Source organism: Cryphonectria parasitica (assembly GCF_011745365.1).
Source record: "Cryphonectria parasitica EP155 unplaced genomic scaffold M406scaffold_5, whole genome shotgun sequence".
NCBI classification, from domain to species: domain Eukaryota; kingdom Fungi; phylum Ascomycota; class Sordariomycetes; order Diaporthales; family Cryphonectriaceae; genus Cryphonectria; species Cryphonectria parasitica.
This window is the reverse complement of record NW_024468913.1, coordinates 791,014-806,637: the sequence shown is the minus strand read 5'-3', so window position 1 is coordinate 806,637 and position 15,624 is coordinate 791,014. Positions and strand designations below refer to the sequence as shown.

The 15,624-nt window shown below is 51.8% G+C and overlaps 5 protein-coding genes and 1 non-coding gene across 6 annotated transcripts; 3 read left to right on the top strand and 3 right to left on the bottom strand.

Moving 5' to 3' along the window:
* Window positions 1-125: 125 nt before the first annotated feature.
* On the top strand, window positions 126-2,422 carry M406DRAFT_43009 (uncharacterized protein; the record flags this gene model as incomplete). Its single annotated transcript, XM_040924211.1, has 4 exons — window positions 126-1,003; window positions 1,069-1,543; window positions 1,586-1,915; window positions 2,009-2,422. 4 exons carry the CDS (start codon window positions 126-128, stop codon window positions 2,420-2,422), a joined length of 2,097 nt encoding a protein of 698 aa, XP_040775262.1.
* A 1,667-nt stretch (window positions 2,423-4,089) lies between these two features.
* On the top strand, window positions 4,090-4,806 carry M406DRAFT_28645 (uncharacterized protein; the record flags this gene model as incomplete). Its single annotated transcript, XM_040918680.1, has 1 exon — window positions 4,090-4,806. A coding segment is annotated over one exon (717 nt), but the record flags the coding sequence as incomplete, so codon positions are not given.
* A 1,412-nt stretch (window positions 4,807-6,218) lies between these two features.
* Window positions 6,219-6,817, bottom strand: M406DRAFT_71150 (uncharacterized protein; the record flags this gene model as incomplete). Its single annotated transcript, XM_040925398.1, has 3 exons — window positions 6,219-6,382; window positions 6,553-6,715; window positions 6,788-6,817. The coding sequence occupies 3 exons, from the start codon at window positions 6,815-6,817 to the stop codon at window positions 6,219-6,221; spliced, it is 357 nt and encodes a 118-aa protein (XP_040775260.1).
* Window positions 6,818-7,276: 459 nt separating this feature from the next.
* Window positions 7,277-10,762, bottom strand: M406DRAFT_351665 (uncharacterized protein). The gene is made up of 5 exons (XM_040922645.1): window positions 10,301-10,762; window positions 9,942-10,241; window positions 9,726-9,879; window positions 9,267-9,659; window positions 7,277-9,164 (listed from the first exon to the last, which is right to left on the bottom strand). Exons 1-5 carry the CDS (start codon window positions 10,703-10,705, stop codon window positions 7,624-7,626), a joined length of 2,793 nt encoding a protein of 930 aa, XP_040775259.1. The 5' UTR covers window positions 10,706-10,762; the 3' UTR covers window positions 7,277-7,623.
* A 797-nt stretch (window positions 10,763-11,559) lies between these two features.
* On the top strand, window positions 11,560-13,455 carry M406DRAFT_259669 (HET-domain-containing protein; the record flags this gene model as incomplete). The annotated part of the gene is made up of 1 exon (XM_040917313.1): window positions 11,560-13,455. The coding sequence occupies one exon, from the start codon at window positions 11,560-11,562 to the stop codon at window positions 13,453-13,455; it is 1,896 nt and encodes a 631-aa protein (XP_040775258.1).
* Window positions 13,456-14,160: 705 nt separating this feature from the next.
* On the bottom strand, window positions 14,161-14,264 carry M406DRAFT_t64. The gene has a single exon. It is a non-coding gene; the product is annotated as a tRNA-Ser (tRNA).
* Between the last annotated feature and the right edge of the window lie 1,360 nt (window positions 14,265-15,624).

Genomic DNA, 15,624 nt, shown 5'->3' with positions numbered 1-15,624 from the left:
CTGTTCTCTGTGACAGTCCTCAAAACACACACTCAGCACTTGATACCTAAGCATAAAGACATCGGGCGTCATATCTCGGACAACTATCGAGGTTCCTGCTTCAAGAGGAGGACCACATCGACGCTATGGCCTCAGACTCGAGTGGCTCCCTCACTCCAGTCCAACTCCACGCCCTCTTCGACATCCTCAACCACCATGAGACCTATCGAGAAGTTGAGAGCTTCAAGCATATCCATGCCATCAGGGAATACGGCTACCCTTTCACTGAGGCTGAATCACTCCAGAGACCCTCCTCTAGCCCAACATATCGTCCAAAATCCTCATCTCCGTTGCTACAGCTTCTTCTCACACGATGCATTCTCACGATACCGGGGATGAGCGACCTGCCGGCCGACTTCTGGTCCTACAACTTCCAGGGCATCATGGTCAGCCTCGCCGAAGCCAATCTTTCCGAATCATACGACAAGGGCACGCTGGGGACTAGGAAAACCCTGGCGACCGGTGCGTCGGTCATTCACGAGGCTTTGACGAGGGGCCTGCTGGGCGGTGTTCCGAAAAGTGCCGACAAGACCAGCCTGAAGGAAAGGACATATGACGTGAAACAGGCATCCGAGTTGGAGAGGGCTTGGAACGACTGCATCTGTGAGCTGATCCACGGCGACCTGGCCGACGAGCTATTCGACCACTGTGCAGAGACGGCGGATCTCGAGGCACACTCTCCAGCTGTGGCGGCAGCTGTTGACTACGCGATACTGCACCTCGCCTCCCTGATGCATCACGTTTTTGTGCTGTCCTCGGAAGGGCAGTATCTGCTGAAATTGATTGAGAACGTCTTCAAGCTTGTTCCCTTCTCGAGCATGAAGACAGCACTGAGGGTGGGGAATGCGGCGACAATGATTAACGGCATGGTGCGGCTCTTCCTGGCCAAGATGAGCGTCGGGGCAATGACGAACTGGATGGGCCTGACGAGTGGAGCTGACGACGGAATGAATCTAATGCAGAGGTAAGAGTTTCGACAGAGTCAAGAAAAGGGATCGCATCGCAGCTAATCTGAGTTTTCCGTGACAGGATCATATCCGCAGTACTATCCTGGGATGCGAGCGACTTCCGTAAACAGGCTGGCCAGGTCGAGTCGGCCAAGGAGCGCCCGACCAAGGAGCAATTCACTGCGCTCAAGGAGCACCTCAACATGCCCGCAGAAGCCCATCGAGCCATGCGTGAGATCAGCATGGCCCTGCAGAAGTCCATTGTGGCCGTGATCTTCGAGGCTACGGACCCAGAAATTGCGGCCTCCCTCACCCAGTCACAACACACACAATGCCTGGATTGGCTCTCGGCAACGCTGTCAGCTCGTGACCGAGACGAAATGACCAAGGTCCTGTGCAGATCCAACCCCGACTGTTTTACAGCCGCAGTGCGTGGCGCCGTGAGCACGTATGAGCCCTTCATCAGGTCTATCCATGAGACACTGGACCTGAGGGAGCACGTCACCTCCGTGGAGACATTTGTGCCGGATTTCATCGAGACGAGCAAACCCAAAAAGGTCAAGGGCGGATGGCGGCTCAGGATGAATGGTCGGTCCAAGGCGGAAGAAAACCGGCCGCCATCGGTGGAGGACTACGTCGCTTTGCTCAGGCGCAACAAGCACTTGTTCTACAACTACTGCCATGACTTCGCCAAGAACTGCACCGACCTGCGTGAGCGGTTCCAGACCTGGGCACATATCGTCGTCGGTAAATTTAACCAGCAGCCTAATCCGACTCGACCGGACGGGGCCGGGGCGATGAATGACGAGCTGCAGGATCTCTACACCCAGCTCCCGACAGAAGCTCAAGAGAAGGTTCTGGCAGCCCTGAACGTACACGCCTCGTACCTGTCGAAGCTCGACACGCTCTCCAGCTTGCGCATGCAGCGCGTACTAGACCAGCTCAGCCAGCAGCAACCCGACGGCGACGAGAAGCCCGAGAAGGGCAAGGGAAGCCGGGCGGGCAGCCGGGCGAGCAGTAAGCCCTCCTCTAGAGCCGCCTCTCCACGTCGTACCGACCTGGGCGAACCTAGCATGACCGGTCCGGGTGTGTACCTCATGCGCTGGGAATCGCTCCTCGATGAGACCCTCATCACGCCAGCGGTGCCGAGCGGGCCTGTTCGGCACGGGAAAGACGTCAAAGGCCAAAAGGCCTGGGGAAAGACGGTGGCAGAGGACCTCAAGGGCGGCTGGGACGCGGGCGCGATCGCCAGCGAGGAGGACCGCGTGGTGCCGCTTGCGCCAGACTCGAAACTTGTGGTGGACGTGCTGGGTCAGCAGTTCAGAGACCTTGTCAATGACAAGATTGAAGACGTGGTGCCTGCCGCTCGTGAGAATACGGCAACTGTTTTAAGGTCTGTGCAGGAGTCGGCGCTCGAGGTGGAGGGAATTATGTAGGGGGGATTCCTCAAGAGGTATTTGTCATTTTTCTAGGTGGGTGGAAGAGGAAGGGGTTGAGGGGCTGCTATTGACCAGCCCTCTCGCCATGGAAAACCATATAACGTGTGCATATATCAAGCGCATTCATTGTCGTTGTTAAAGAGTGATAAAGATCGGAGCTGTTACACATATGTAGAGATAGAGAGCATCATTTTAAATCGTCATCATCTTGTGGCTGGACTATAACTCTTTTCATGGTCTACAAGAAGTCTTTCAGGCTAAGAACCCAGGTAAAAAAAAAAAAAAAAAAACCTATTCTGGGGTTTCATTTATTGAACGTGCCGTGGCGCCTCGGCTTGAGGCTCTGTACGCTCCGCAGACCAGATCGTACTAGTACTGTACATCGTAGCAACGGATCGACCGAGTTTCGTAGCAAACGGTAAACAAGCTTGTCAAGAAAACGAAACAACGAAAGAAAACCCCCACAGATAGACAGGGTTGTCATGATCTGGACACCAGAAGAGGAGGGGCAGGAAAAAGGCGAAACATCGCTTGCAGCCCTGTTGGCCCTGGTTCATTTCCGGGGATTCCTGGCGGGCCCAGCCTGGACCTGACGGGCGCCTCGTCTGCTTCCGAACCAAGAGGAGAGAGCCGCTCTTATGCTTGCTTGGTTGATATATGAATTCAGTTTTCAATTATTGCAAAAGATGATAGGATCATTTATAAAAGATCAATGAAGTCTTAGAGCTACTTGAATAAACCACAACACTGGACATGATCTTGTTCTTTAACAACCAAAAAAAAAAAAAAAAAAAAATCAAGTGTTCTCCTGCCCAGCAGAGAAAACACAGCTAGCCCCTCCCTCCAGGGGCATGGCCGCCCCAAGAAGCATGAAAAGTCAGGAAATATCCCGATTGGTGCAATTTCCGCAGCCCCATAAACCTCAGACGACGACATTTCCAGCCTTGGGGCGGCCATCGTGGGCACCTGGCTGTTTCCATGTTTCCCCTGGCGTTTTCCTCTTGGTTCCGGGACAAGACCACTTTCTCGCGCGCTTCCGAAGAAGGGGGAGACTCGAGGACCTGCTTGGCATTTGGTCCTACGTTATCAGGATGGATGCGACCTCTTGCATGAAGTCATGCAGGAGAGGTGGCCATGCTTGTTAGGGGAGTACTGCAAGTGTTTTGCTCCTGTAATTAATCTCTGCCTTGCATCCTTGTGTCATTCATGGCCAGGGGAGGGAAGCTGTAGGGTGAGGTTGGGTGAAGAAGGGGGACGAGGACGGAGGAAGGTCCTGAATATATATCATGGAACTGCCTGAACACCGTTCTCTTTTCCTTGTTACTGTTTCCTGCGTTTTCCAACCTCATCGACGACCACCCTCTTTTCTTCTTCTTCTTCTTCTTCTTCTTCTTGCTTCTTGCTTCTCTCACATTCGCTTCACTCACTTCCCATTCACTCTTTTGGCTCTGGTTAGCTGACAACAAAGCCTCCCAACACGGATTCTCCTCAGAAGCATCCATTCATTTCTATCTCCTTCTTTCCTCGGAAGACCAGTGGTCGTCTAGAAACCTTATATAACACACCCACTTTTTTCCCCTCATCCATCCAAAATGATCAAGCAGACCGCCCTCGCCGCTCTCGCAGCGCACCTGGTCGGGCTCGTGTCCGCAGGCACGACTGAGTGGTCCGGCAGCTTCAACGACATGACGGTGGCCACGCTGGAGGACTGGTCGTGGTCGAACGAGGTGGGCGAGTACCAGTGGTACATCTACGGCACGGGCAACACCACCGACTACGTGGCCTTCGACGCCAGCTACGCCAACCCGGCCGACGGGTCGAGCACGCAGGGCGCCAAGATCACGCTGACGTCCACCTCGTACTGGGAGGGCCAGACGATGCGCCGCACGGAGCTGATCCCGCAGGCCAGCGACACCAGCGCCATCGACTCGGGCACGCTGTACTACCACTTCTCGCTCATGCGCGAGGACACCAACGCGCCCTCGGTCGCTCGCGAGCACCAGATCGCCTTCTTCGAGTCGCACTTCACCGAGCTGCAGTACGGCCTGTCCAGCGGCGCCAGCGGCGAGGGCGACACCACCCTGCGCTGGATGGCCGACTCGGCCGAGCAGTGGAACGTCACCATGGACGCCGGGGTGTGGCACAACTTTGCCTACGAGATTGACTTCTCCGGCGGCACCGTCGGCCTGTGGCACTCTACTGGCGGCGACGACCTGACCAACGTCGTCACCCCCGTCTCCGCCTCTGCCAGCTCCAACGGCGCCGACTGGCACGTTGGTGTGCTCGAGCTGCCCGTCACTGGCGTCGCCGACACCACCGAGGACCTGTACTTCTCTGGCGTCTACATCGAGAGCGGTGACATCACCACCACTTTCTCTGGCTCTTCTGGCTCCAGCAACGCTGCTTCGTCTTCTGCTGCTGCTTCCTCGGCCGTCGCCTCCTCTTCCACTGCTGCTGCCGCCACCAGCACCGTCGCGGCCTCGAGCAGCTCCGTCGCCGTTGTCGCCAGCAGCAGCAGCGCCGTTGTCGAGTCGAGCAGCAGCGCCGTTGCGGTCTCCAGCTCTGCCGCCGCCGTGGCCACCTCCAGCTCTGTCGCTGTTGTCGCTTCCTCTGCGGCTGCCAGCTCTGCCGCCTCCACCTCGACCGTGGTCGCCGCCGCCAGCACCTCTGCTGCCCCTGCCACTACCGCCCTCGCCTCGTCATCAGCATCTTCTTGCAAGCCTCGCACTAAGACAGTCTACGTGACTGCCTCGGTTTAAAAGTGCTGGTACTTACCTGGATATGAGTCAAGTCTGTATGAGGTAGGATCGGCGTAGGGTTGAGTGGGTGGTCTCGATGTGGCAGATACGGGTGACTTGTCAATTCGCTTGTATATAGACCTTGTTGTGCTTCGTGTCAATACTATTCTTTTTGGACAAACATTTTTGGATTCGTTATTGTCATAGTGAACTTGCATGATCAACCAAGTACTTTCTCGATTCAAACACAGCAGGACAATGGAATAGAGAGCAAGCTGCTTGCTCGCCTTCAGGTAAAGATCGGACGACCGCGTCCAGAGGGTAATGGTTGAGGGACAGTACAATGTTCTCCGCCCTCGCCTCCTTCGAGAAAAGACAACAGTACGTGTTGAAGGGGATTTCACTCTCTACAAAGAAGGAGGGGGAAATTTAAGAAGAGCCGAGTATCAGAAAACATGCTATTGGCATCCCTTCGCCCCTTTTCCCTCGCCCAGAAAGATATGAATATTTCGGAGAATCTGCTTTGATGAGAGACTGTCATTAGTGTGAGGCGTCTGTTGTGGTTGCAAGCTCCGCATGCACTGCGCGCATGGCAGGATTTGCAAAGCACGAGAACGCCGATCTGAGCTTTAACGTATTTGGGCACAGACAAAGCGGAAATGAATAATCAGTAATATCATCTTTCATCTGGGAAGAGAACAAAGACTGCAGCGGACCTCGAAACGTGCTGCATCAGAGCTTGTAATACTCCATGATCTGTTTGCTGCTTCTATACGGTATCCAGACATTGATAGCTCCAGAATTGGTGCCACCCAAGATTCCAGACCTCATGAGCCCTTCAGATAGACAGATCGGACCAATATTGTGTTACAAGAAATTCCTCTGACATGTATTTTACAATTGTGAGATGCAGATGAGAGACTAAAACGTATAGGAGGACTGACTTAGCCTCGTTTCCCGCACGCGTGCTCAACTCAAGCAACCATCAGATCAACGAGAGCACACAAACCCTCCTTGACCTTAGCAATACGATCAGCGCGTAGTTTCTCATCCTTCTAGCCCGCCTTATCTAGCTCATCCTCACCCTCCTCCCACTGCTCACTCTCCACCTCCTCCTCACCCTCCTCCTCCCACTCCTCGTGCTCCATCTCTTCCTCCTTGATCTCTCTCTCCATGATCTCCTTCCTCTTTCTTTTCTTGTTCGTCACGGGCCGTGGATCTAATCCCAGGGCAGTCTTAACAGCTGCCTTAGAAGCACAACCAAGTTTGTTGACAAGCTACTCGTGAGAGATTAGAAACAGAAGTATCTTCCAAACGCAAGGGGCATCTCATACGCTTTTCTTGCAGGTGGGACCCATTTCTTTCGCCTTGATATAAGCAAGGGCGGACCTGCGACAAGAGCGTGGCAGCAGTTGGCAACCGCGCCCGTGCGCGCAGCGCGAGCAGCGTTTGCCTCGAGGAACAGAAGGATTGTCGTAGCACGCTCCATTGGAGCGTCCAGCCCAGGCAGAGCGCAGGCAAACAAGGCATGGATAAGGACGTCGCCCGTCCTCTGCCCTGGAAACAGGCGTATCCTACTCGAAATTCAGCCCAATTATCACACAAGGAGCAGCAAAGTACATACAGAAGACGCAACGGAGGCAGGGGAAGACATATTTGCTTGAGAGTGTGTGAATCGAAAGATTGGTTATGAGAAGGTCAAGCAAGTTGGGGAGAACGAAAGAAGAAGACAAAAAGGACAGAAGAAAAAAACAAAGGATGGCTCAAGGCTAAGGAACGTGTGCGCGTGGAGAGCACGAAAACCCACTGTTCTGTTCGTTGACGTAAAGCACTGCAGGACACGTACGCGTTGCTATTATACGCGTCAAGAACCTGAATCTTTGTATTTGGTATGCTTTATTGTCTCTTTGCGCATACTGCAGTCGTTTTCTGTTCAATTATGGGGGTATCATGAGCAGGTGTCTCTTATTGATTTGTGCATACCCACATTTGCCTGCTTTTCGACATTATATACTTACATACACGAATATCACCCTTAGATCTTCCTTTTGTCTTCCATAAATACAATAGAGCAGAAGATGAGGCTTTATTCTCTCAATGGATAGTTGGTCTAGCTATATCATATGTATTTGAGGCTGAAGCTGTGTCTATTTCGGTGGCAGACAACAGCAGTACCATTAAGCTTGCTTTTTAGGACATGCTATGCCATACATGAGGTTCTCATGAACAGTGGGCCTGAGCTGGCTAAAGAATATGTTTGAGCTCTACACTCAGGCACATGGTCCAGTATGGGATGCCATCAGCAGCGTCCGGAATTTGCTGTACTGGAGTCATGTGTGGATTGTTCAGAAGACTGCCCTGCCTCAGTCTGTCCTTTTGCTATGCGATTGCCTCCTTAAAAATTCAACGCACCATTACTGCATAAGACGAAACAGATTGATTGAAAGGATGGATCAGTGATCATTCACGACCTATAACGGCTTTCCCAACAAGCTCAAAGTCTAGCTTGACGACTCCTGTCTCGTCCACCTTGACAGGAAAATTGAGGTTCTGCGCCTGCGATGGATTGCACGAAAGGATCTGGCGATGACTCTCCCCCGCCGCGAATATCCGCGTCAAGTCGACCTCTGTCGTGAATTCTTTGCCGAACCTAGGATGCCCCGGCTCGAGCGCGAACTTTTCAATAATCATGTCCTGCTGCTCGTCCACCGAGCCCGAGGCGAAAATCGGCTGCCGGCCTTCGCCATCATAAGCCTCAAGCCAGGTGGTGAATCCTGGAAAGCGTGGATGGCACAGGCCGTGGTAGTAGGAGAGGTCTGCAGGCAGGATCCTCTCGCACACTTGGTGAAAGTGCACCACCCAGTAGCTTGCGGCATATGCAAGGAAGAGGGCCACCTTCTCCGCAGGCTGCCCGAGTGCAGTATCGTTGCATGGCTTGCCAAGCATGTAAAGATAGGTCGTGCAGATCTCCAGAAGCGAAGCATGGCAGCGTTCCAGGGAGAAGCTATGTTGCCAGTCGGGCTCGGCTGCGTGGTCACTTTCAAGTGTTGCAGCCTTTGTGCTTTCGGTAAGAACAGAATCCGTTGTAGAAGGTTCATATTGCTCTGTGTCGGAGTCTGAGAGAGAGCAGTCCCACAGCCCTCCGTCCGAGTCGTCATCGTTGAAGTCTGGCGAGATTTCAAACAAGCCCCTTATGGATGATTGATCCAGGAGAAACTCTCTCGCTGTTTGATGAACTAGGTAAACTCTTCCCTGGATAATCCGGACAAAGTGCCCGCAGAGGGACTTGATGTGGTTCTCTGGCGGGTATACCAGCTCGTATTCGACACTGTGGAATGTTCTCTTGCTGGGTTTGGGCCTGGATTTCGACACAGTCAAGGCGTCGAGGTCGGGTTTGACTGCCAGGGCGATGTTCACCTCTTCGACAGTAAGCGGCCGCATTGCCGCGAGTATCAGGCTCAACATCTTCCTGGCTTTCCGCTTGATATGGGGTGTGTTGCCAGTCTTGGAATCAAGCAAAGCCGTGTAGATAGAGTAGACGCTTCGGCTACGGAGTATGGCATTCATCTCTCTCCTCGAAGCTCCCTCGACTGCTTTGTCTTTGAGAAGCTGAATGATCAAGGCAGTCCACAAGAATGTGCGGTCGGCTCGGCTCACGAGTTCTCTCTCGATTTCCACGAGGAAATCTTCGGGTATTCCTCTATCAGCCAGGTCTTGCATGGCATCCTGAGCCACCAGTTCGATGTCCTGGCTAATAGCGTTCGTCTCATCTTCTCCACGGAGCCGCATCATGTTGTACCTAGAGATTTCGCCGGAAGCCGCTGCGCTCCTCATTTTCGGTGCTTGCCTATCAAACATCATCTGGATGGAATTATCAGGCCGACTGAGCACCAAAATCTTCAGATTCCGGGCTTCTGGCTCTCCGGCAGACCGTTTGAAGTACTCCGCCATCAGAGCCATCAGTTGCTTTCGAGAAGTTTCGTCACATTCGTCTAGGCCATCTATCAGACAGATTGTAGTTGGTTTAGCCCGATCGTTGTTGACCGTGCTTATGAACATCTGCCACAGTGTGTCAATTCTCGTCAGTGTGTTTCCTGGGATACTTAACTGCTTGCGTGCGAGACTCGTAAGCTCCGGATGGGCCGAGTAAAGCTGGTGCAAGAAAGCCGAAACGCCAATTACGGCATTGCTCTGCTCCATGCTGTCGTCCTTGAAGAAGAAGTAACAGACATCGGTATCTGTTTTAGCGTTTCTCTTGAAGTGATCGATTAGGAAAGATGCCATCACAGACTTCCCGCAGCCGGCGTTCGCTGAGTGCCATAGAAGCGAGCGGTGTGGACTCTTTTCCCACGCCTGCATCTTTGGATGTCTCAGGATCCACGAGCAGGTTCCGAAGACCGCAGTGGGATTTCGAGCCTTATGGGACTCATAGTTGGACCAAAGCGCTGTCATAATTTCCCCGGATCCGATCACATTACCAGTGATAACGGTAGAAGCTATACTTAGAATAAGCATATAATCTCTCGTAACTCTCATTCGTACTCTGAGGCCACCTTTCTTACCTTTCTTTCCAATCATTTGCTTAATCTGTGACTCGACTGGAGCAAATTTTGGGTCTTTGGGGCCGATGAACCTGCATATGTTGCGGTGGTTCCCATCAATGGGAACCACAATCTCGCCTGGCCATGCCAGAGTTGCAGAGTCCGGGTCGACCACCTGTCAAGAAGTTGGCATGCCAACAACTATCTCATTATGGTCAATGTGGAAATGACACCTACTAGGCAGTTCAGCCAGTCCAATTTCTCTGTCTCGGTGAAGCTCACAATCTTCAGCCTGCGACCGTGCTGAAGGAAGGACTTTGAGATTTGGCTCAACATGTGAGACTTTCGTTCAAGATCCTTGGTTAATTGTGAGTTCGTATGGCTTCCCATGACTCCCGCTCTCAAGATCCTGCTGACGGTCGAGCCCCATGGTGCCAGCTCCGAGCCTCTGTGTGGAGTTCCAAAGAAGCAGATGCCCTGCACATGATCCAAAATGACATCTTTGTACCTGTGATTCTCTGCTGCTCTGTTCACTGCCTGCTTGGAAAAGTCAGGAATGTTTCACGAGATAGAGCACTTGATCCGCTACAACTCGCCTGCTTGACCACAATCCCACCCAGGCTATGACATATGAAAACAATGGGGCGCCTCGTCTCTCCAGAATGCGCCCGTTTTGCCAGTAAATGTTCGAGGAGCTGGTCTGCGAATACGAAAACGTCGGAGGTCGACTTGCTGAACTGAACAGACGAGTTGTATGAGAATGACATGACCCTAACGGGCTTGATACCCCCAATCTTGGGCAACATGTCCTTCAACCAGTTTATCTGGGTGCGGTCATGGAGTGCTGTGGTCCATGTCCCTTCATAGTGCCCGTTTAGGCCGTGGACCGCCACGACATCTACAACGCCCTCGCCATCTGGGTCCTTGTCAACGAGCACGTGCAGTCCATGGCTGGCGGACTCTGCTGATTGCGGAATTGCGCCTCTGAGAAGATTCTTCATTTTCTTGTGGTTGTATGAGTAACTAGGCGGCGGGTAGGTGGCTGAAGTTCATGTTCCAGTGTGCTCGAAGGCCTTGGGTGATATGGCCATAGGCGCAGAAGGTCACTTGGAACATGCCGTCATCTAAGATCCGAAGTTACGCACATTTGCTCATGGATAACAGGGTTAGGGTTACGAGAGTCTCCTGCTACATCTACGTAGCTTGCTCATATAAACCCATAGATTTACAGGTACATCAGACCACATGGCTTTGTTGTGTGATAATTATATTCATGTGCTTTCCAGTATGATTCGACTCCGGGGCAGACAATGTATATGGGTTCTGGGCTACGATGCGGTTATAAGGAAACACCCCGAAGTTACGATATAGTAGAGGCCATCCCCTTCATTACTCGGGTCAGTGGATATTAGTTGGCTATGGCCCTCATTCAGCAACAGTAACTAAGTCGCATCTGTGGAAAAGATAAACCTCCAGGGACTCTACCCACAGAGAGCAACAGAAAACAGGCACGTGATGCTCACTTCGACAACTTTTTAAGGGTTCCACGGTAGCATAGCGTGCTGTACTACCGAATTGCCGAGATTTTTACAACACCGCAAGGTTAGTTCTAGGCTAGCCAACATCGTTAGTGCTTACATGCAAGTAAATATTTACTTACCTCAGCACTACGCTCGCTCCTAGCAAGACGCTTATCAGCTACAAATATAATACCATTGTCGCTGTCTCTTCATCTTGATTCCTCCTGACCTGTCTACTTAGTCAGTGTTCTTGATATTGAGACTGTCCTGCATCCTCGACTTCTTGATGTATTTTGACTTCCCATCCCCAGTGTCAGCTTTATACAATGGATAAAATGCTACATATTTTCGATGGAGAAAAAGCCAGGCATGCCGAGTACAGATACGAAAACAGCCCGCTTGATCATTACGAAATACGCTGTTTGGTTCTGGCTCCTGGGACTGACACGACAAACGAAGCTCTGGCGTGCACCCTTCAAACAGTAAACTTAACGCACAAGCCCAAATTTGAAGCAATTTCCTATACCTGGGGAGGCTCGGAGAAGCCTGACACGATCATGTGCAATGGACAACCACTCCGCATCACCAGTAATCTCCGCGCGGCGCTGTTACAGGTCCAGCACCCCGACAGAGAACGCGTCTTATGGGCAGATGCGATATGCATCAACCAGGCTGATAAGCAGGAGAAATCACGCCAGGTGCGTTTGATGAAGGAAATTTACACTCAAGCTACACGTGTACTGGTCTGTCTCGGCCCTCAAGGAGACGATCACGCCATACGCGCAGCCGCTCTGCTGGCGGACGTGAACCAATTGTATTTCACAACCTTGAACAGCATCACTGTAAAACGCTGGGATTCGTTTCCGTTTCCGGCACAAGACGAACCCCTTCTTTCGGACACCAGGTGGTCATCTCTCTGGGAGCTCTTTGACCAGCCTTGGTTCAAAAGGGGATGGGTTGTGGAGGAGGCTGGACTTGCAGCCGAGGTGTGGGTTCTCTGGGGTGGCGCCTCCATTGACTGGCTCCATATCCTACGAACGGTACGATGGGTTGCTTCGAGAGCATCGACACTCGAGGACGTATACAACATATACGTCCCTTACATGCACCTAGATATCTTCGACCATCGGCACCGCCAAGAAGTAAAGTTATTCTTTCAGCGGACTCGATTTTATTCACAGAGCTTTCTCGGCATTCTTGAATACGGAAGAGAATTGGGCTTCTATGATAAGCGCGACCACATCTACGGATTCCTCGGGCTTCCAGCAGCCAAGAATATTCGGGGCGACTTGACCATTGACTACAATAAACCATATCTCGAAGTATATCGAGACTTTGCTGTATCGTATCTCGAGAAGACTCAGCACCTTGACCTCCTGCATTACGTCGAGCACGATATAACGACACTGCGCGACGATTTCCCCTCATGGATTCCACAATGGCAAATTGATCCGTACCGGAAGATCATCAAGAACGACAGTCATGATACCAGGAGCTTCATTTCGCGCTCTTCATCAGCACCTATAAATCGTCCAGTCTTCTCTTTGCTCCCAGGGCAGGTAAATCTGCTCAAAGTTCGGGGTCTGATCATAGATTCGGTTCAGACTTTGTCTAGCCTACTCACCGAAGACTCTTCCGTCGATGATATAGCAGTTACTTGGAGGGCTTTGCGCGACTCCTCGGAGGGCATCACCGCGTATAAGGCTTTCTCTCCTCTCCTAGCCTTCCTTCATTGTCTCGGACTCGGTTTCGGCCCATCTGTGTCCGACGATGCCCAGGTGGCAAACGACGGCGCCTACCTGTGCCATTTACAAGGGGACAGCTCGGACACTTCGCAAGGTCTGTCTGCAGATGACCCGAGCCTTGCTTATTTTGAGGAGGAGGCCCCAGAGGGCAACGCGGAGGTTGTTCAAGGTCATGTCAAATATTACACACATAACCGCCGTGTCGTCGTTACAAATCGTGGCTACTACGGGCTTGTGCCGGGTGTTGCACAGGAGGGCGATCTCTGTTGCATTATTTTTGGTACGAAGACACCGTTTATCATTCGAAAGGTTGAGAACTCTATGGGTGGGCATTACAGGCTGGTTGGAAGCGCTTTCATTGTGAGCAGCAAAGCCATCGATGATGGATATGACTATCCATCTAAGTTGGGGTGTGAGGATGATATCGATGCGTCTGAGGATTGGCTGGAATGGGACTTGGATGAACAAGATCTTTGGCTCTCTTGACCGTCTGGAGCAAATGTGCGCAATCCCGACCACACAGCCGTGGAACTTGTTCAGTCTCAGCTTCCTCCAATCACCGAAGAAAACACAGTCTCAACTGTCCCTTCCTCTATAAAAACAGAATCTTCCGATATCCGGTAATTAAATATTGGTTAGACAGCCTTTCCACCCAGCTTGCCTCAAGTATTCGACATACCTATAACAATATGCCCCCATCAGAATGGGACGATCTTTCAAGGATGCTGATGTAGTATTCTATCCTTCGTGAAACCGCTCCAGATTTCTTACATGACTTTATGCCTGATAATAAACTCTAGGAGCTGGGCTGGCAAACTCTGAGTGATAGTAATATCATCTCTGACGACAAAAGACATCGTTTGGGGGTCTGGGTGGACCGCCGGCCAGTATGTAGCGTTGGCTTGAAGTGGCATTTCAAGAAGAAGCGAGTTCTTGCTATTATGAAATAGATGGAATCATTGAAGTTAACGCTCTCAGCTATGTAATAGCTGCACAGATTCCTTTTAGCAGAGAGAATTGCGGGTAGTGTTTTTTCATCTGTCTCGACAAGTGTGACACGGTGGCGAGCTCGTGGAGGAAAAGGTCTTCAAGGCAACCCAACCTAGTAAAAGGAATGGCAGGAAACACAGTCGGAACCAAAAATGGGAAATAGAGGACCGGAAAAGAAAACAGTGGCCAAAAAAGCAAAAACGACAATGACAGGATTCGAACCTGCGCCTCCGAAGAGACTGGCTTCTCTGATAATCCGCTGAGGAATTAGCAGGCCAGCGCCGTAACCACTTGGCTACATTGCCATGTTGTGAGTCATGAAATCTGACCTGCAAATATTAATTATATAGATTTATTACAAGACATGTGCTGATTCCTCAACTACACTGCCAAGGAGACACATAATTGTCAAGCTGTAGGATGGTAACTCGCACAGAATGAGTCCAGGGCTAATCTGCCCGTGCTGTCATGGTATTCACTCCAGTTGTGAGAATGGTCCACTGCTGTCGAGCCTTCTGTGTGAATTTAGGCCGCGCCCACAGCTGTACTAATATACCCCCCCCCCTCTCTCATCCCAAGAGCCGCCAAGTAGATGTGGGCCAGGCCGTCTGGGGCACTATGCTTCCCCGCACTATTCCTTGCTTCAGCACTCACTTCCAAGGGTGCTCTTCTTTCTCACTCGTGTTCGACTTGTCCACCAGAGGAGGCAAAAATGTGGTATGAAGAGTGCTAGAAGACCCAGAATGACCGATCTTAGTACTGTGACCGAGATTCGGGGAAAAGAGAGGAAAAAAGGGTGATGGACGTTGGTCTCGATGTTGCTGCATGTAGCTAGATCGGGCCAACCACCATCTCTACACAGCTTTACGAGCCCTACAAGGAGCGAACGCGCAACGCCGTCGCCGGGCTTTACTGCAGCACTTACGGTATATGTTTACTTGCTCACTTGGCCGGGCGAGTGCCTGCGGCTCTGTACCAGGTTGGTCCTCATTCATGCCACCTGCCCAAGCCTCATTTCTTTTCTCTTCGTATACTCTTTCCTGTTGCCACTGCGAGACAACATGGGCAGGGCCGACAAGCGACTACAAACAGTCGACCTTGCTGGCAATCCTCCTGTCTTTTTCGTCCCCACCGGTTCCCGGGGCTGCCGATACAGTCCCTCAACAGTGCACTCTGGTGTCCCTTTGGTCTGAATCCTGCAACAAGGTGGTTGTCCGCCATGTGCCACGCTGCCTGTCTCCATCCCTCTTGGCTTTCGATTGGGGCCGCAAATATCTCTAATCGACCTGCTAGTGGGAACATCTGTCGTGATTCGCTCTAGATTCGCCTACGCAAAGGCCCTGTCACCTTTGACAGAACCCTGAGATTTCCCACAGTATCACAGGATTGAGTTCCTTGCACAAGTGCCAGGCCAGATAGAGCCGGGCCAAGCCAGGTTAATGAAGTCGCACGTCTGCTCCCTCTCTGAGTTGGATAAGGGCATGTCTGGAAGAGTTCTGTTTATCAGGCGGGCCCATGACTTCTAGGCTCAGCGGGCCCCACCTGGTCTTCTTGTGATTATATATTGTGCCCCTTCCACCAGTCTCCAAGTTTGTGTTAACCTTGTCATGCCTTTGGTCGAGCCTTTCAACAGTCTCACTCAAGTCAAACCCCTCAAAGTCAAAC

What these genes read in the sequence shown, in the direction of transcription:
- M406DRAFT_351665 (XM_040922645.1), bottom strand. Translation starts at nt 10,705, where the DNA reads ATGAAGAATCTTCTCAGAGGCGCAATTCCGCAATCAGCAGAGTCCGCC. An exon ending in GTGGGATTGTGGTCAAGCAG is followed by an intron (nt 10,242 to 10,300) that starts GCGAGTTGTAGC and finishes TTTTCCAAGCAG; the next exon opens with GCAGTGAACAGAGCAGCAGA. An exon ending in TGGACTGGCTGAACTGCCTA is followed by an intron (nt 9,880 to 9,941) that starts GTAGGTGTCATT and finishes ACTTCTTGACAG; the next exon opens with GTGGTCGACCCGGACTCTGC.